The sequence below is a fragment of the Lissotriton vulgaris genome, chromosome 1_1 (assembly GCF_964263255.1).
Source record: "Lissotriton vulgaris chromosome 1_1, aLisVul1.2, whole genome shotgun sequence".
In the NCBI taxonomy this organism is placed as follows: Eukaryota; Metazoa; Chordata; class Amphibia; order Caudata; family Salamandridae; genus Lissotriton; species Lissotriton vulgaris.
The window spans coordinates 1082907810-1082927773 of NC_141685.1; the positions used below are offsets into that span (position 1 = coordinate 1082907810).

Sequence of the window (19964 nt, forward strand, 5' to 3'; positions counted from 1 at the left end):
TGTGAAACCAGAATGCATCCAAGCCCCCTTTCAGGTAATCACAGTGGGACGAAAGGGCTCATATTCTTTTCCCCACCACTCTGTGGCTTCCTTCAATTGGGATATCCCAGCATTAGCTCCCAGACACTACAGCGGCAGCCCATGGGTCCTGGCTTCTCTATGTGTGGTGATCAAAGGATCACAAAGTTGAACAAGCAGAGTCAAGTCCCATCTGACTCCATAGTCCAACGAAGAAGGGAGCAAACCAGTGTCTCAGTGAGTTGGAGGGGAAACCCCAGTCACACTCCAACAAACTGAAACCACCGAGGAATCCTTCAGTCCACAGTCCTCCGATCCACCGGGCCCACTACAGCCCTGGTGAAATGGTCAGCCATATAGATGGCCGACTCTCACCCCTGAGTCGCAGCACAATATTTAAGGGCGGCCTCACCAGTCCTGGTATTTGTTCCCGCCAAGTAAGTACCTGTCAGGTGCTAGTGCTTAGTCTAGGTTGCTGTCTGGGTTACAGTAGGGCTCCACAACAATGTGGCAGTCCAGACACTTCACCTCTACTCTTCTCTGGGGAATGATGGCACAGGTTACGAGCAGGCCTAGAGAGCCGCGTGCAACAAACTCTCACCTACTGATCCACAGCTCAGCACAGAGAGGAGTGTCTGGGGAGCCCCAGAGGCAGCCCACACACAGCCCCCAGAAGCACCGCCCCAGTCGCACTCATAGGTTTATGCCTCGCCTCATCCAGATACATCAATCCCAGTATCCCAGCCGCACAGTTAGCGGTTCTATGGCTGCCATCTCTCTCGTGTCCATACTGGATCTACCACTTCTTACTGCGTTGCTCTCATTAGGCGAATATTAGCAATTCTGAATCCAATGGCACATTACATTCGCATTACAGGATAGGACACCTTTACATTGGAGTTTTTTGCGCTGCAAACACGCTAATTATATTGGATTGGAATATGCCCACTGACTGCAAGAGTCTCACTTAAGTATAGTCATCTTGCGTACCTGCTCTCTGCCCCCGCCCCCCTAAGTATAGGACACCTTTACGTTGGAGTTATCTGCAATGCAAACAGGCTAATTATATTGGATTGAAATAAGCCCACTGACTGCAGGAGTCTGACTTAAGTACAGTCATCGCGCAGAACCGGCGGTGGCCGGCTTGGCCGCGCGACGTCATGTGAGCTGTCTATTGTAGAAGCTCACGCGCGCGACCCGATCCAAAGGCGCGCGTCGGAATCTGACGCCACCATAGGGAATGCTGGGCGTGCGGCCAGCTCTTGTCTCCCCTCGTCGTTTTTTTCGGCTGGGACGCCGACTATAGTTCTCGCTGTGAGAACGCGCATAGCGCGTTCGTCGTAGCAAGACCTAAAAATGTACAATCCCAGGCAAGTCACATCATCTCCCTGTGACCACAGTCCTTTATCTGTTATATTGTCGGGCCAGTGAAATTATGCACCAGAGGAGGACCACATTAGGTGGCAAAGCTTACTAAATTATGTGGCAAAAAGCCAAAGTATGCAGCATAATGCAGCACATTTTGTGATAGTACTACAACATGTGTTGACATATTTACACATGTTAAAACAACAAGTGATGGACTGAATGTGGATCAATGTCACACACTCCCCCAGTCAAAAGATCTGGGCCCAAATCCATCGTTTTTTTGCACTCCACACCACCCTGGGTTAGACATTGGCGATATGCAAATCAGCTCTGACCCTGTTGCCCCATGGGAACAGTCCAGTCCGAACTACAAAAGCCATGTCCTTCCCAGAACGGAATCAAGCATCCGAGGACCGGACCGGTTTCGAGGTAACACCTCTCATCAGCCCGGCTAGCTTGACTCCAAGTGGTGTGGAGTGCCTGGGACCCACGTCTGGGCATCCCCAGCGCACTTAGGGCGGCAATTGCAAAAACAACAAGTGATGGACTGAATGTGGATCAATGTCACACACTCCCCCAGTCAAAAGATCTGGGCCCAAATCCATCATTTTTTTGCACTCCACACCACCCTGGGTTAGACATTGGCGATCTGCAAATCAGCTCTGACCCTGTTGCCCCATGGGAACAGTCCAGTCCGAACTACAAAAGCCATGTCCTTCCCAGAACGGAATCAAGCATCCGAGGACCGGACCGGTTTCGAGGTAACACCTCTCATCAGCCCAGCTAGCTTGACTCCAAGTGGTGTGGAGTGCCTGGGACCCACGTCTGGGCATCCCCAGCGCACTTAGGGCGGCAATTGCAAAAACAACAAGTGATGGACTGAATGTGGATCAATGTCACACACTCCCCCAGTCAAAAGATCTGGGCCCAAATCCATCGTTTTTTTGCACTCCACACCACCCTGGGTTAGACATTGGCGATATGCAAATCAGCTCTGACCCTGTTGCCCCATGGGAACAGTCCAGTCCGAACTACAAAAGCCATGTCCTTCCCAGAACGGAATCAAGCATCCGAGGACCGGACCGGTTTCGAGGTAACACCTCTCATCAGCCCGGCTAGCTTGACTCCAAGTGGTGTGGAGTGCCTGGGACCCACGTCTGGGCATCCCCAGCGCACTTAGGGCGGCAATTGCAAAAACAACAAGTGATGGACTGAATGTGGATCAATGTCACACACTCCCCCAGTCAAAAGATCTGGGCCCAAATCCATCGTTTTTTTGCACTCCACACCACCCTGGGTTAGACATTGGCGATATGCAAATCAGCTCTGACCCTGTTGCCCCATGGGAACAGGGACATGGCTTTTGTAGTTCGGACTGGACTGTTCCCAAGGGGCAACAGGGTCAGAGCTGATTTGCATATCGCCATTGTCTAACCCAGGGTGGTGTGGAGTGCAAAAAAACGATGGATTAGGACCCAGATCTTTTGACTGGGTTGAATGTGTGACATTGTTCCTCATTGGGTCCATCACCTGTTGTTTTTGCAATTCCGCTCTAAGTGTACTGGGGATGCCCAGACGTGGGTCCCAGGCACTCCACACTACTGGAGTCAAGCTAGCCGGGCTGATGAGAGGTGTTACCTCGAAACCGGTCCGGTCCTCGGATGCTTGATTCCGTTCTGGGAAGGACATGGCTTTTGTAGTTCGGACTGGACTGTTCCCAAGGGGCAACAGGGTCAGAGCTGATTTGCATATCGCCATTGTCTAACCCAGGGTGGTGTGGAGTGCAAAAAAACGATGGATTAGGACCCAGATCTTTTGACTGGGTTGAATGTGTGACATTGTTCCTCATTCGGTCCATCACCTGTTGTTTTTGCAATTCCGCTCTAAGTGTACTGGGGATGCCCAGACGTGGGTCCCAGGCACTCCACACCACTGGAGTCAAGCTAGCCGGGCTGATGAGAGGTGTTACCTCGAAACCGGTCCGGTCCTCGGATGCTTGATTCCGTTCTGGGAAGGACATGGCTTTTGTAGTTCGGACTGGACTGTTCCCAAGGGGCAACAGGGTCAGAGCTGATTTGCATATCGCCATTGTCTAACCCAGGGTGGTGTGGAGTGCAAAAAAACGATGGATTAGGACCCAGATCTTTTGACTGGGTTGAATGTGTGACATTGTTCCTCATTCGGTCCATCACCTGTTGTTTTTGCAATTCCGCTCTAAGTGTACTGGGGATGCCCAGACGTGGGTCCCAGGCACTCCACACCACTGGAGTCAAGCTAGCCAGGCTGATGAGAGGTGTTACCTCGAAACCGGTCCGGTCCTCGGATGCTTGATTCCGTTTTGGGAAGGACATGGCTTTTGTAGTTCGGACTGGACTGTTCCCAAGGGGCAACAGGGTCAGAGCTGATTTGCATATCGCCATTGTCTAACCCAGGGTGGTGTGGAGTGCAAAAAAACGATGGATTAGGACCCAGATCTTTTGACTGGGTTGAATGTGTGACATTGTTCCTCATTCGGTCCATCACCTGTTGTTTTTGCAATATTTACACATGTTAACACTATCTGGGCAAAGGATCCAACTCATTATTCGCAGCAGGACAACCAAATATAGCAATAAGCAAAATAAAGGTGACTAGTCAACCTTTGTGAAGGGTCTTCCACTGCGCAGCAACACGTTACAGCCACTTTAGTAACTGGTAATCCATTTAAGCTAGAAACAAAATGTTCTTTTTGTTAAAATCTGCAGATTATTCAGTGCTTAAGTCTATCCCAAAGCCAGTAGCCATGGTATTGACAAATCTTCAATTCCATGTTTAATACAAGAATCTTTCTACTCTCTGAAAGAGGGCTTCCATTCTTCCGCTCTTAAAAAAAGCTAGTCTGGACCCGGAAGACTCCTCTAATTACCGACCTACTTCCTTTTCCAACCAAAATAATGGAAAAAATCATGAGCAGTAAACTAAATCCAATCATTAAAGAGAGTAATCTGTTGGGGTCCAACACAATTCGGGTTCAGATCGGAACACAGTACTGAAACAGCCCTTATTAAGGCCACTGAGGAACTCAAGATCATTTTAGATGATGGGGGAAAGGCTGCTCTAATCCTCCTGGATCTGCCGGCAGCTTTTGACATGGTGGACCACCCAACTCTTATTTCTCACCTGGAAGACATAGGTATAAAAAAGATGGCCTTGGAGTTACTTAAATCCTTCCTAAACAACAGGGATAACCTGTTCAAATTTGATACCTTCAGTTCTAACCTTCTCATTGCCCTGTGGAGTGTCACAGGGATCTTCGCTCAGCACCACCCTTTTCAGTTTATATGCAACAAAACTCACTCCTTTGATTCAATCCTTTAGTTTCTCCCTCACGTCATATGCGGATTTAACGCAGATTGTGCGTTCCGCCACTAATGATACTAATTATAGCAGCCTCAGAATTCAAAACTGCATGAAAGAAATTAGTACATGGATGAGCAAGCACTCTCTCAAATGAAACTTTGAAAAGGTGATTCTCCTGAGAAAAAAGTCCCAATTTCTGGTCCACGGCTAGCTGGTCATCAGAATAAGTCATGCTCCCCTTGCTGACTCCCAAAGCCAAGAGTCTTGGGGTAATTTTAGATGACTGCCTTAATCTTAGCAAGCAAAGTAATGCAGTCTTATCATCCTCTTATAATACTCTCAGAATCCTAAAGGAAAATTCTAAACTTTTTCCTCATTAACTCTAGGAAGACAGTGATTTCCACATTAATTCTCTCCAAAACGGGTTACAGTAATGGTGTATATATCAGTCTTCCGGCACAATATATCAACAAACTTCAGGTCCTGCAGAACTCAGCCGCCAGGCTACTTCTTGGCCTTCTCAAGCCTCATTCAGTCTATCAAGCCATTAAAGATCTTCACTGGTTGACTGTTTGGAATCGAATCAAATTCAAAGTACTTTGTTTTATATACAAGGCCCTGCACGATTCGGGACCAGCATTCCTGAAACAAGCCATTTCTTGGTATGTTCCCAATAGAAACCTCAGATCAATGAGAGCCTTCAAAGCTAACACCCTCAGGTACAAAAAATTTAAATGAGGTGGAAGCAGCTTTCTTGCCGGAGCAACCATACAGTGGAATCTCCTGCCTATAAACATTAGATCAGTTTCCTCCCTTCAGATGTTTAGCAAGCTTCTTAAAACCTGGCTTTTCAACCAGTAATCTCCGCCTTGCTCACATAAGCTCTTTACCTAGGCTAGTGCCAAGACACCCTTGGGGATACGGTGCACGCAATAAACATTTTAACATAACATTATTTGGCAAATGCAGAAAATCCATAAATATGACGGAAACTATGCAGCCACAAAATCTACTTCAAGTGACCCTGCGTATTGTGAGTCCTTAGAAAGTGGCTGAGTGCCCTTGTGACGGGATATATTTCTAAATAGTGCTGATTTGATTGTGTTCTAATGGCACAGAGGAAAAAGAAAGTTCTGCCTAAAAATAACTATAATTGGACTATGGAATTTCGTAAGTTAGCTACAATAACAATCAGTGATAACATTGCTTGACATTTAAAAAATGAATAACAAAGAGTATTACAGCAGCAAAAGAATGTCTTCAACGTCACTAAAGTTTTAATAAGTTGCTTAGGAAATATACATTTTAAAGATTGTGTATCTTGCTTGGTAAATAGACCTAAATGAGTATCCGGACAGAGGGGTGCAGTTGGGGCGGGGTTTCCCATGAGTAGTTAATGCATTGAAAAGAGTTTGGATGTGCAGGGGAGGGCGGATTCTCCCTGTTGGCAAACTGTTTGGCTATGCACCCACATCTATGCTTACAAAAACTTATATTTTATTTTTAAACCTACAGGTAAAATGCAAATAATAGGATTAAATTAAAATATATCTATGGGAAGTGGAGCGTTTTTAAACATATTTTGCTCCAGTCATAGAATACACTGAAAACGAGGTTATTGTTAAAGATGTTCTGCTAAAGAACTTATAAAAAAATGTTGCGGAAAACTATTTTAACACAAAGAACGGTCGTAGCGGTGCCAGAATGTGTGCTGGCAGGAACGCTTGGGAATGTTCCATCGATTTTTGTCTTAAAAATGTAAAAACCTCAGTTTCCGTCTGTGGCCGTTTCTACACTTAATAGCAAGTACACGAGAAGGGTTGCTGGGTGGATGGCCACTCCAAACAGATATGGCCTCTTGGAGCAGAGCCCAGTGCTAAAATTAGACTCCAAAACAATTTGTTTTATTTCCTCTGGGAAAGTGGCTGATACACCCTGTTCCCATGGAACTTAGAATACTGTGTGTGCAGACTGGTTTCTCTAATGATACCAAAAGCTGTCTAATTTAATTATATGTATGTAGCTGTACTGATCACTACCTGGATTGTCACCTGCTCCCTAAAGAAAAGGGGTTGTAATGGAGAAATCAAAGACCAAACTTGTACCACCAGAGCAGGACTCTCTGATCTGCAGATTCCACAAAAATGTGTGCACCGGTTGTAATCACCCTCCGAACTGTTGTACCAGGATTCAAACGCTGGGCTTGCAGGTTGCACTCGGTGGCGGCTGGTGAACTTTGAAAGTGGTGAGACAAAATAGCTGCCCCAAATTACACTAAATGAGTAAGTCAAGCAAGCAACCTTCATTTTCCCCTAGTGATTTTTTTCTACAATCTCCAAACATTTATACAGATATGGAGCCTACTGGTATATTTTGTAGTACATGTTTTAAAAGTTTGAGGTTTTGCAGGCCATTTAGAGGGGGAACTCCTGAAATATTCGAATAATTTTTCACGGTATGCCAAATATTAATGACCCTGCTCAGGGGTTCTAAATTACTGTTCCCCCCCCCCCCCCCCCCCCCCCCCCCACTAATGGTTTCATTAGTATACAACATCCCTACTTGCCTTCCACTACCATAAACAGTGATTGGGTGGCTCTACTCCAGTAGGACCAACCTGAGGCAAAAGGTGGTGGTCCACGCGATAAGCCATTGTCTCAGTCTGCCAGTCTTTCAGAGATGATGGTGTTTTTTTTAAGGTTTTATATAGCGCTGGCTAGACCCGGAGGGATCCGAGCGCTTTACATGAGAATCAGAACATAGTTCCAGGTTACATTGTTACAAAGGTACCACAGTTATTAGAGCTTGGCAAACATAGTTACATGTAAGGTCGAGACAAAACAAAAGGACATATACGTAAGGGAAAAAGCGGACAATGGGAGAGATTCAGGGGAGGGGGGTAGGAGATGGGGAAGAAGATAGAGAATGGAGGAGGGAAAGAGGAGGGGAGGGTGAGAGACACAGCATGAAAAGAGGTGGGGGAGGGTGACTGACACAAACCGGTAGACGAGTCAAAGCTGCGTCCAATGTTCAGTGAGCTGTGATCCCTTGGGAAGTGGTATCTTTTCCCCATCCCTGTTGCGAGAGGCTCTCTATACGCAGTGGACTCTCTCAGAGGGGTCTCTGAGACTCCAAGGCCTACATACTGGATCCTTCCCCAAAAAGGGGAGAGGGAGGGCTTTGGCAAGGGGTGCCATACCATACCTCTAACGTGAATGGGTCCCTGGGCGCTGTGGACTCTCTCAGCGGGTTCGCTGAGACTCCAGAGTATAAATATTGGATCTTTACCCAACAAAGGGAGAAGGAGTGCTTGTCAAAGGGCAAAAAAGGGCAGGGGGCTGGGCGGTGTAACAGGTAAGGGGAGAGATTTAGGTGAGAGGGGTTAGGAGCAAAGGAAGTAGACAAATAAGGAAAGAGTACTAAATGGGAACACACCGCATCAGTTAGGGGGCTCTTGCACTATTTACATGCTTAAAAGTAAATTGTTTCTGGTGATTTTATCAACCTCCGCTGTATAAGCCAGGGATGGCGCTAATTGAGGAAATAAGTACAAACATTGAGATTGCACCAAGTCTCTGTAGCATGAGCTCACCCCACTGACCTATTTTACGGATACTTGCTGATCATTGTAGGCTTTAGCCCAATGTAGGTTGTGCCGGGCACCCCCAGGGGTCAGAATCCGCAAATATGAATAGGGGGCGGCCGATGCCCCCCCCCCCTCCCCCTCCCCCTCCCCCTCCCCCCCCCTCCGATCCCCACTGTATCAGATGCTATGTGCTCCGATTGCTTCTGGGTGGGGGAAGACTGCCAGTGTTTAGGTCCAGCGCGGGTCGCCATTTTAAGGCCAAGCATAGTCCAGAGTTGATGCAGCGTCTGGGTACATGTAGGGATGCGTCGGCTCCTCTCTGGGGGCAGGTGATGTCTCTGGGTACAGCAGGCTACCTACTCATGGTTATCAGAGTGCTCTGGTAGAGGGCTGCAACATTCCAATCTCTTAGAATCAGCCGCGAAGGCTAGCGGGCGTCATTTTGGAGTCAGGCGTCCGTGAGCAATCAATGGCGCCAGAATCCAGGTTTAGCGGTATTACCAGTTCCCCTTGCCCGCTAATCTCAGGCGGGAAGATGGCTCCTCACTGCCGCGCCGCCAGCCAGTGCGGGTCTGAATCATTGGGCTATAGAGGGCGATTCACGGATGCCAGTCCGGTTCCGCTCTTTCCCGTAGGCATTGTGACTTGCTCCGTAGGTGCCCGCGGTTGGTCCGCTACCCCACCGCTCCTCAGGGAGGAGTCTTTCTCCCCATAAATTATGTTGTGGGAGCCTCGCGATTAGACGCGGGCTCCGCGGATCGGAACCAGGCTCCGGTGGTGGACAGTGGACTGGTCTAACTGACTATTCAGAGACATTGGCCCTTCAGTATACCTCCTACCTTGCCCTCTTGAGTGCAGTTTCAACTGCTTTGAAATAATTTTCCCCTCCCAACATATGACATGCCTTTAACTGACTTTGTAGAGGTCACTGCCTTTAATCGCAGCTGGTCAAACACCCTTTCAACCATTTGAGGTCGACAAAATAAGTAACATTGAACTGTTATCCAGTGCAAAGATGTCCTAAAAAAATGAACGTGGCACATTATAAATACACATGCCATCCAAGCGATGTACCCTCAGCGAGATCAATCTGAAAGATGACTGTCTGTGAGTCAGCTTTCGGTACATCTCCAATAATCAGTCACATACTATGGTGCATCCCAAGTCCCCCTACCCCAAAATATGCACATTTACATGCTAGCAAACAAACTTTTCTTGGCCTCTGTTTTATCTCTGCACCAGTTGGCTTCTGTGCTTGAACCTCATGCTCTACAGACTAAAACAATCTAATTTTTAAAGCATTGAACCCAGTGGTGGCTGGTGAATTTTGAAAGTGGTGGGGCGAAAAATGTTGTACCTCAATGTAATAAGCGAGCGAGCCCGAACTGCAAACGGAAGGTGCAGGGCGAGAAACTTTTGAAAAAAATGTATTCAAATGGTGAGTTTTACACCACATATTTACTGCAAATTGTTGAAAAAAGGGGGATCCAAATATAGCATTTTGAAGCACAAGTGTGAAGAAAACATTAGAATCAATTAAAAAATGTGCCCAATCCTCAAACTGGTCTGCTTGCAAAATGACCACCAAGCCAAGCACATACAACCAAAGGAAACAGGTCCTCTGTTTCCCAGCTGTAACACATCTCTGAACCACCTATGTTTTCATTGTATATAATAATGAACTTCCTGCAGTTTGTTCTTATTTATCTTATGCAACTTACAACCATTGACAAAGCCTATAGTCCTAGCTGGTTGTAGGTTTAATGTCACTCGTACTATATATCTGGAGGCAATGAGATAAGAAGCACAATACCAGTGGGGCAGCACACTATGCTAAGTACAGATTTTTAGCGTAACAGTTTTAAGCCACTCTCATAATTACACCTGCTGCCCCTACTAGAGACCCCCCCCCCCCAGTTTTTTTAGCCCACTTAAAGCCCTGCACACACAGACGTGTGTGTGTTTCTTTTGTATATGGAGGGAGGCATGGTAGAAACAAAAGAAAAGGCTGCGCATGGTTTGAGGTGGGCAGGGTTTGCTAGTCTTTTGGACATTACACTACTTTGTTTTGCAAATGCTTCCTTGCGAGGGCAAACAGAGCAAACTGTTATTGGGAGTAATGACACGTGGGGTTTTTTTAGAAAATAGGACTAGATGGCCTAGCTATGTATGTTATTGGGAGTAAGACCTTAGAAAAGAAGATGCTAAATGTTCCACTGATTGGTTTTCCTGCAATAATCCATAACTTTGAAAGATAAAAATAAATGTTCGGTATTCTGGACTTCAGTTGAAAAATTGTATCGCTTGAATCAATAAAAAAATCCTTAACATATCAGAATGCTTGAATAATTTTTAGGTAAATACATTTTATAAGAAAATCCTTTTTCATTGCCATGGTCTCTTTGTTGGGTATGGGGTTTGGTGGCCTTCAATAAAGACTCAAATCTTCCGTGGACAGCGGACCTGTCCAGAAGAACCCAACTCAAAAGACTCTGGATCCTGGCAGATCCGCAACTCCAGCCCACTCTGCACCTGACATCCATTGCCCGAGTCTGAGTGGCTCACCTGTACGTTGAAGTCTCCCGGGCGATCGGGTCCTCGTGTCCTCTTCTGTCCTCCACGACGGCACCTGCAGTGTGAATCCAGAGGCTCTCCCTGACCGGCTCCTGTAAGAAAAAACTGATGCAGAAAGGCACCCCTGCACCGAAGCACCTGGACCTTGGTGAGCTGAACCGATGGTACCCCTACCACCCCCTCCATCCCAACTTACCTCTGCTGTTGATGGTCTCCCTCCTGCAACCTACGGTGACACGGCTGCAGCCTCTTTGCTGCCAGGAGAATCCTCATTGAAAAGCATTGGGCGTCCGACATCGAATTTGCACCCTGCATCTGACCGCTCCGTACCGCTGGTGGTGTATGTTTGGTGGTGCTTTGTGCCCCCCCCCCCTGTGCTTGTGCTAACCCCCAAAAGCTTGGTCCCACTAACCGATTTAACTACCTGTATGTAGTGTGGCTCCAGGCACCTCCTGTCTCCATTGGAAAGCATTGGTTCTAACTCTGATTTTGACCTCTGCACCCGGCCGCCCATGTTCGCTGGTGGTGCAGTTTTGGTACCTACCTGACTCCTGGCCCTTGCTGACTTTTGGCTCAGAAGATTGAGATTGCAAGATTTCCTGTTTAACCGCAATATTGTTTTCCCCATAGGATAACAAAAGTTTTTAAGTGTTGATTTTTCAAAGTGAGAAGTATTTCTAATTAAAAATGTACTTACCTGATTACGAAGATCTGGGTCTTAAAACAAAGTACACACAAAGGATTTTTTTTTTTTTGGTCTCGATCTCTTCCTTGAGCTGTGTATCCGTTATTGGTCACTGTTGTGCAATACATGTCTTGCACTCCTCTGTTAGGCCTAAGGCTGCTCCCCCACACTACCACTGATAGAGCACTTTAGGTTTTACATTGAGCCATGTAACTTTTGGGGAACCCCTGGACTCTGTGCACGGTATTAAATGTTAAATGTTGTATACTTGTAAAGCGCACAGCTGCCCCAGCAAAGGGGCGTCCCGGCGTTGTATACCGCTGGGGAACCCATCCTGGCTTTCCCTGTGAGATGGTCCCTCCAGGGCATCTCCAAGGTGAACGCAAGCATCCCCGGCGCTGATGGGGCCGTTAGTAGAGATTAAGCAAGCTATTGCCCAGCGTTGCTGAGTGGGACCCATGGTTGGAGTAGGCACCGAGGCGAGAATTATCGAGTCCGCTGACCATGGCCCATGACCCTGCCGCGTCGGGAATCGAACCCTGGTCCCGGGACGATCTCTGCATCCGGGTCTGCCGCCTCTAACCAGTGAGCCACACCACTCTACTACCACCTAGTGACAGTATCATATACAGAGCCAGCTTCCTACAGCAACACGGTGATGAGGAGAGAATCACAAGAGGAGTTGAAAAACTCAAGCAATCTCATGGAGTGCTTAACCAAAAAGAAACAAAGCATTGGCAAAGTCAATGGGTCTCTCCTATGGAAGAGCTATTGGCTTGCCAGTATGTTTAAGCCAGGCTGTACCCCAGTGTGGCTGCTGTTAAGCATGGCTAAGAAATAGCGGTGTAAAGGGGAGTGATGTGGAGATGTGTGGGGTGTCATAAAGTGGAGTGTCGTAGAGGTGTAGAGAGTGGTGTAGAGTTGAGTGGCGTGGAGTGTTGTGTAGGGAGTAGTGTTGTAGATTGGGAGGTCGTAGTGTGTCAGAGTTGAGTTGCATAGAGTGGAAATGCATAGAGTGTTGTGGATTGGCGCAGAGTGCAGTGCTGTAGAGGGTGTTGTGTAGAGTTTTGTAGAGCAGAGTAATGTAGAGTGGAATGGCATAGAGTGGAGTAGAGTGTTGTAGATTAGAGTGTTGTGGAGTGGAGGGGCATAGTGTCCTAGAATGCAGTGGCATTGAGTGTGTAGAATTGAGTGGAGTAAAGTTCCATGTTGCAGAATAGAGTGCAGTGACATAGAATGCAGTGGCTCAGAGTATTTGGCATAGAGTGCATTGGTTTTGAGGAAAATGCTGCTGACCCACTCACACAAGACTCTACACAACCAAGGACCTGTCTACATTAACCACCGGATGAACTTCCACCAACCATCACGAAGACTACGCTCTGCCTCCCTTTCACTTGCCCATATTCCCTGCATCTACCGAAGTGGAGGTGGCTCCATCCCCCACATCGCAATAAAGACCTGGAACAGCCTCTCCACATACCTCCAGACCATCGCCTCACTTTCAGAATTTCTAATGACCCTCAGGACCTGGCTGTTTGAATAATGCTCCAGGATCTGCAAACGCCTGGATACCCTATCGGGTGACTGGCTGCGCTTTGTAAATCCTGATTGATTGATTGATTGATTGAGTGCAGTAGTTTAAAGTAGAGTGGCGTAGAGGCAAGTGACGTCGACTGGTACAGCTTAACACCATCGCTGCTGCAGAAATTCTCCTCATATGCTAACTATTCTGCATTTCCATTGTTCATGACGAGCTCAGCTCGTCATCAGCACAGCTCAACCGTGCTTCATGACGAGCTGAGCTCGTCATGAGCATCAAAGGGGTTAAATTGCAATGGCGTAAAGTGCATTGGCATAGAGTACAGTGGTTAAAGTGGAGTGGTGCAGGTAGAGTGCAGTGACATAGCGTATACTGGCGTAGAGTGAAGTGGTACAGAGTAGAGTACATTGGCGTGGAATGCAGTGTTGAAGAGTAGAGTGACATAAAGTGGCATAGACTGGAGTGACCTAGAGTGGCATGGCATCGAGTGCAGCGTCCTAGAGTGCAGTGGTGCATAGTTGAGTGTAGTGGCGAAGTGTGGTGCAGAGTAGAATGGCATAGAGCGTACTGGCACAGAGTACAGTGGTGCAGAGAAGGCTACAGAGGCATAGAATTGAAAGACATAGAGTGCAATGGTGTAGAGTGTTGCAGGGTATTAAGGCATGCAGTGCGTTATAGGTTGGCATAGAGTGCAGTGACGTAGAGTGTATTGGTTTTGAGGTAAAGTGGCATAGAGTGCAGTGGCTCAGGGTATAGTGCAGTGGCATACAGAGGGATGGCTAAGTAGAGTGCAGTGGCGTGGTGTAGATTGTTTCAGAGTAGAGTGCAGTGGCATAAAATGCAATATGTAGAGTGCAGTGGTGGAGAGTAGAGTGGCGTAGAGTACATTGGTGCAGAGTATAATGCAGTGGTATAGGATGTTGTAGAGTATAGTGGCATACAGTTCAGTGGTGCAGAGTATATTGGTGTGGAGTGCATTAGTTTTGAGTAAAGTTGTGTAGAGTGCATTTCGTAGAGTGGTGTAGGCTAGAGTGGAGTAGTACAGCGTAGATTGCAGTGGCATTTAGTAGTGTGGAGTGGCGCAGGGTAGAGTGATGGGGTGTGGAGTGCAGTGGTGCAGAGTAGGGTGCATTGATAGAGTGCAGTGTAGTAGAGTGGCCTAGAGTGGTGTCAAGTGGAGTGGTGTAGAGTGCAGTGGTGCAGAGTAGAGGGCTGTGACATGGGTTAGAGGGGAGTATGCATGGTGTGGTAAGGCACTGCCATAACAGACAGCACATCTTTAATTGAAACGGCCATTACATTTGCACAGACATACAGTTTTACACGATAATGTGTGGAAATGTCATGGACTAGTGTATTGATTTGTTTTTATTGTAATATAATAATTGTTTGCACCATGCTTCAGAATTACCCAAAAAATGTGCTTCATTTGTGCTTTCCTAATTCTGATATATTCTAAAATATCTGCACCGATCATTTACAGATATTTACATTTTGTAGTGTGCTAGAAAAAAAGAACACTATACAGCCTTCCTCCAGCACACTTCCAGAAGCCAGCGCGATTGTTACATAAAACCTCTCACTTTGAAGTCAGAGAAAGAAAAGTAAACGCCAAGCTCCCATAGAAGACCGAACCTGACATGTGACCTCTGGCTTTGCATGCACAGTACATTTATCAAGATTTAAAGACCTGTTTCCAGAAAGCGAGTAGTGGTGGAAGAACACAGTAAATAGGATATGGGACACTGAAGGGACAAACTGAAACTGGACAGCCTATAACAAACAAAGGCAGCAAATAGAGAGCAATCAAATGTGACTTACAAAACACAAAGCCAGTGATAAATAATGGGCCGAATGCATTGCCAGGGAAGCTTTCCCAATATCCCCAAGATGTTGTTAGCAACCAGACAGCTTAGACCTAAAAAGTAGTTTGCTAAAGTGAGCAATTTAAAAGATAAAAGTCAGCAAATCAAAGGGATTGTAAAAGGGGTATGCTCCTGCTGAGGGACACACACAAGAAAGAGACAAGCCATCAAATAAGAAGTAGGCAAATGAAAGTGACCAAGCTGACCAATGCTAAACAGTGGGCAAGCTGTAAACCCAATGAAAGTTCACACTAGGTCTTTTGTTGCAACCGGACAGGTGAGACCTAAAAAAGGAGATGTACAGTTAATTAAGGAGATCAGGATAAATGACTTAAGTGGGTAGGTTAATGGAACTCAAGCAATATTAATTAGAAAAGTTTGAAATCAAATCTTTCAATATCCAAAAAAAGTCATGTGTTTTGGGGGCGGGGTGAAATATAAAATGCTCAAATAAAACACTTCAACATACTTAGTCCACATTTAAATCAAAGTGAAGATAAAACATAAATGCATGATTTAGGTGACAGAAGCTCACAATAGCAAATACAACATTATATATTGGCACTCGCCTCAAAGACTTTTCAGCAGTACTATTCGAAAAGGTATATAATCTCCAAATTCCTCCAAAAGAAGGAACAATTGCTAAAATTGCTAATTGTATCATAGTCAGAGGAGGCTGGTGAAGTGGCAGCTTATTTTCAAGAATTCTGAGAGGCCATGTCCTATTCTCAAAAAAACAAATATATACCGCGTTGTCGCCTTATCAGCTCAAATCAGTTGTTCAGTAGCCTTTAGTAACAACTATGGAGTAAAGACCTGTTTTGGTCAAAAATGTGTTGAAATCTTTACATCTCTAGATGTTATGCTGCCACTAGTAAAAATGTTACTTACATTTCTGGCTAAACGACTTTATTAGAGTATGTTCATTTTTAAAACTGTACAATTTAAACTGTGAGCGGGAGGATGCACGCACAACTGAGGTAATCTTTAGGACACTATGCTCGTTCAAAACCTCACTTGCAAAATTTACCAGTAGAACTGATGGAAACTGGTGAAGCTGCATTCTTGTTGGCTGAGACCTTCTGCATGCCATACTTTCCAGGCAACCGTCTGTTTAGTCCACCACAATAAGCACTGGAAATTTGTTAAAATCTAGTCAGGGAAAAACTAAGCAACAAGTTGGGAGCAGAGAAATGTCAAACCAGGTCTAGGATCTTACGGAGACGTACAAGGATCCAGGTGACAAGGCAGTGGACAGCCTAGTTCAGTTATTACAAATCCAAAATTACAAAATTGAGAGCCTTATTCTGAGTGTTTTAAAATAAAAACTAGATAGAAGTAGTACTCAAAACACTAAACATCAATAAAAAATCTCATATAATGTATACCTTATACCACTACACGTTCCTCTTCAACAGAAAGGTATGTTAAAATCCAGAACTTTCACTGCATCTAGATTAGATAAAGTTAGCAAGGGTGTCACAGCCAGGGTTGCAAATAAAATGTTGGTAATAAAATGCGCAGATTGCTGTTTATGAAGAACTAACTTTTAGAAACAGACAAGCATGTTGTATCAGAGCATATTTTTAATCATTCTGTAGCCGCAAGCATTGACGAAGGACATCGAAGTCAAGATGAATTTGATTTGGTACCTTGGCGGCACAGGCCTGAGAAGCAGTTAAGGGTCGTGTACCTGTTTCTGCTGTCATTGTCAATATAAAGAGTTGCACAATGAAAAAAAGTCACTGTTGCTAAGCTGTTTATACCAGGGCTATATATCGTAATTCCTTGATGGCTAGCTCCAGGCTAGAGTTTTAGGATATCCAGATGAGATATATCAACATCCAGTGTATCTCGTACCAATGATTTTCAGCTGAACTTTATGCTGGGGTTGTGTGAGAGACGATGAAAAAGCGTGTGACTGATCTATCCAAAAACTGGTCGTAATGAAACTTGCTCCACCGAAATGGGGGGCAGAAACAGCTTCCTCTGATCCTGGATCCTGAAATAAGAGGCATGTAATTTAGCCCCTTTATCCTGTTAATTACCGAATATGAGATCCCAGACACTGTAATGCAGGTTAACGGATTTTGTTTTTTAAATCAAGTTGTGGATGAATGGTACTGCATGTATTGGTCAGCTGAATTGGACCACGGCCCACTCCTTTCTAGCAAGGAAGCGACTTGTCATCATTGACTTTCACCCCATTAGGTCCTGTAATCAGTCCCTATCAAAATATGTATATTTAAATGCTTCTCTCCCAACCTCCCCAGCATTGCTAGACCTTGCACCATGTCCTAAAAGGTCTCCATGTTACCACAGACCTAGTTTGCGAGAGTTTGGCATGCTTGGTATGCTTTCATGTACAGAATCTTTAGTTTTTGTGTGCTTTTTCTGTAATAGTGTTTACTTAATCTGCCCCCAAACCACTCACTTAAGTGAGTCAGCCATGTTGCCCAAACCTGTAGATATGAAACTACCCCCCTCGCCCCCCAACCTGCTATCTTTTAAAATTCCGAGCAAGGCTTCCCCTTCTACAACAGTTAACCTTGCGAATCAATCAGCCCAGCTCAATTTCTTGTTCTCCCCATCTGCCACTAAACCAGACTCCTCGCATCCTCTGCTCCTGCCGTGGTTTTGCTCCTGTGCCTATGAGGATCCACACACAAAGACTGATGCCAGCCAAGTTGTTTCAGGAGAATGCCTGGGTAAAGAATATGCAGGCAGAGGTGTGGTGGTTACACCCTCCACTCCTGCCAACTCTGTTAAGTATTGAGGGATGGTAAGAGGACTAGGTTGGCCTTAAACAACATAAATCTGTAAGGAGAGGATACTTCTGCACATAGAAAAAGCACTGTGCCACAGGAAACCGCCTTACTGAAACACCATGACTGATTCACTTTATGTAACCCAAGCACACCCATTGCCCATACTTGTCTGTCATAAGACTCCAATCCAGTATTTTAACTTCCTGCTTCATGTTGTTTTACTCTATAATTAGCGTCTTTGTTTCTATTGTACCCGCTGCCTACTACTCATATTGCCTAAGTCATGCAAATCTGTTGTCTTGCTCAAGAAATATTGCAGATAAACAGGAAGGGACCCTCTGGACATCCCAGAAGTATGCAACCTAGGGTAGGAGCATGAGCACTGAACACCTGGTCCAAGCCGCAGTTTGAGGCGAGTACTATGGCAATCTTTTAGCATCCTGTCGTGGCTTTCATCCATACTCGGGCATTCAGACTTCTGGGAGGGTAGAGATGCCAAAGTATGAAGAACACAGTGATTATGTAGCTTACTCAGCTCTCCCTCTTTTAGCTCCTTTTTCAGCTGGTGGCTGATGGTTATTCACAACCACTTACAAATGTCCCAGACTCAAAACAAGTCTGTGTGAAGGGCTGGACACAGGGGCCGATCCTTCAGTTCGCAGGGGGCGCTGCGGTCCAGCCACCGCTGCACCGGCAGTCCAACTGCCCAATTACAGGTAGGGTGGTCCGACTACCCAGGGACTGCCGCAAGGCGACTTCCGCCAGGGTACCTCCTTTCCCTGGCCATGGCACAGTGGTCGTAGGCAGCAATATGTTTGACAGGACATTGGCAAAATGTATTTTTTCATGTTGCTCTTTCTAATTTTAGCTTAAGTTTCTTCCTCAACCATCTGCCCCTCTCTCTCTGCCTTCTTTTCAGGCATTCGATGTGGTGGAAAGAAGTTTTCTGGAGTCTATTGATGATGAACTGGCAGAAAAGGCAAGCCTTCTGTCCCAACTACCAGAGGTAATCAGTCCTCTATAACCGAGGGATGGCAGTGCTGAGGGGTAGCTTTGCTGTTTCTGGCATGAACCTTTTAATTAAAAGTGCACCACATCTGTCTGTCGTCTAGTTTCTCATTGTCATTCTTTTAATTCTCTACTTTTGCCCTTCTTGCCCTTTAGGGTGTACCGCACCATCAGCTTCCTCCTCAGTACCAGAAGATCTTAGAGCGTCTAGCGACCTTGGAGCGGGAGATTTCAGGAGGGGCTATGGTTATTGTAGCACTGATCCTAAATAACAAACTGTACATCGCCAACGTTGGTAGGTTGAATGGGAGTTCATTTTCATTTACCTGCTGAAGGGGTTATTAAAGTCTGCTAAAGAAATGCAATCTTTGGTGACACGAGAGCCACATACCACACTTATAACAACACCCGCTATCTGAGAGAGCTTCTGCAGTAAACTTTGTCTTCCTCCACAGGAACCAATCGTGCCCTGCTCTGTAAGTCGACGGTGGATGGTTTGCAAGTTACCCAGCTTAATGTTGCACACACTGTGGAGAACGAGGATGAACTCTTCCGACTCTCTGAACTGGGTGAGTGCCTGTTTCTTGGAAAGTGTCCTCCAATAAGTGATTGGTCTGATTTGTGAGGAAGGGGAAGGATCTTGGTATGTTAAAGAAAGTTGTGGCTGCGTACGTTTTACCCAGGGTTCCCTGGAAGGCTGTTGTGTAACGTTATTTGTGGGACTCTGGGCCTTTTCAGTCTACAAATTCCCAGCTCTTAAGTTCTGAAGCCTTCAGGACTAATACCAATTCCCCTTTCCAGCCCTGCTTCTTAGACCTTACATGGTACATCTTGAAGTTTGTTCTCAGAACCTCCAAGCACTGCCCTCCAGAATTCCAACCCCTCAGGTCTATTCCTGTTGGACTACTCAAGGCTGTGGGTTTTTTAGTACTGGCCTTGTAGAACCATGCCAAACATTTGACATCCAGAATTTCAGGCCCCTCGGTGAACACAACTCCGAAAGTGTGATTTCTCAATTCTGCCCTCCAGGCCTACTGCCATTTGGATTTTCTCTCTAATACACCACTCATTGAGAATCTTGCGACCAAGACTCTGCCCTCTTTTTATGTTTGACCTCAAATACACCAGCCCCCCGGAAGAGTAAAGCACTCTAAAATAACTGCTGATCAGAGCTACCGATTAGGGGCTTGACTCCTCACGTCTGCCTTTC

At 45.9% G+C, this 19964-nt stretch overlaps 1 protein-coding gene across 2 annotated transcripts in view; it reads left to right on the forward strand.

The window, feature by feature from the left end:
- TAB1 (TGF-beta activated kinase 1 (MAP3K7) binding protein 1) overlaps positions 1 to 19964 on the forward strand; it is a 105649-nt gene that overhangs the window by 73103 nt on the left and 12582 nt on the right. For both annotated transcript variants that reach the window (XM_086963437.1, XM_086963436.1), the window contains exons 4-6: positions 18666 to 18752; positions 18911 to 19049; positions 19210 to 19323. In XM_086963437.1, the coding sequence (XP_086819563.1) occupies positions 18666 to 18752; positions 18911 to 19049; positions 19210 to 19323 (340 nt within the window). The remainder of the gene's footprint in view (positions 1 to 18665; positions 18753 to 18910; positions 19050 to 19209; positions 19324 to 19964) is intronic.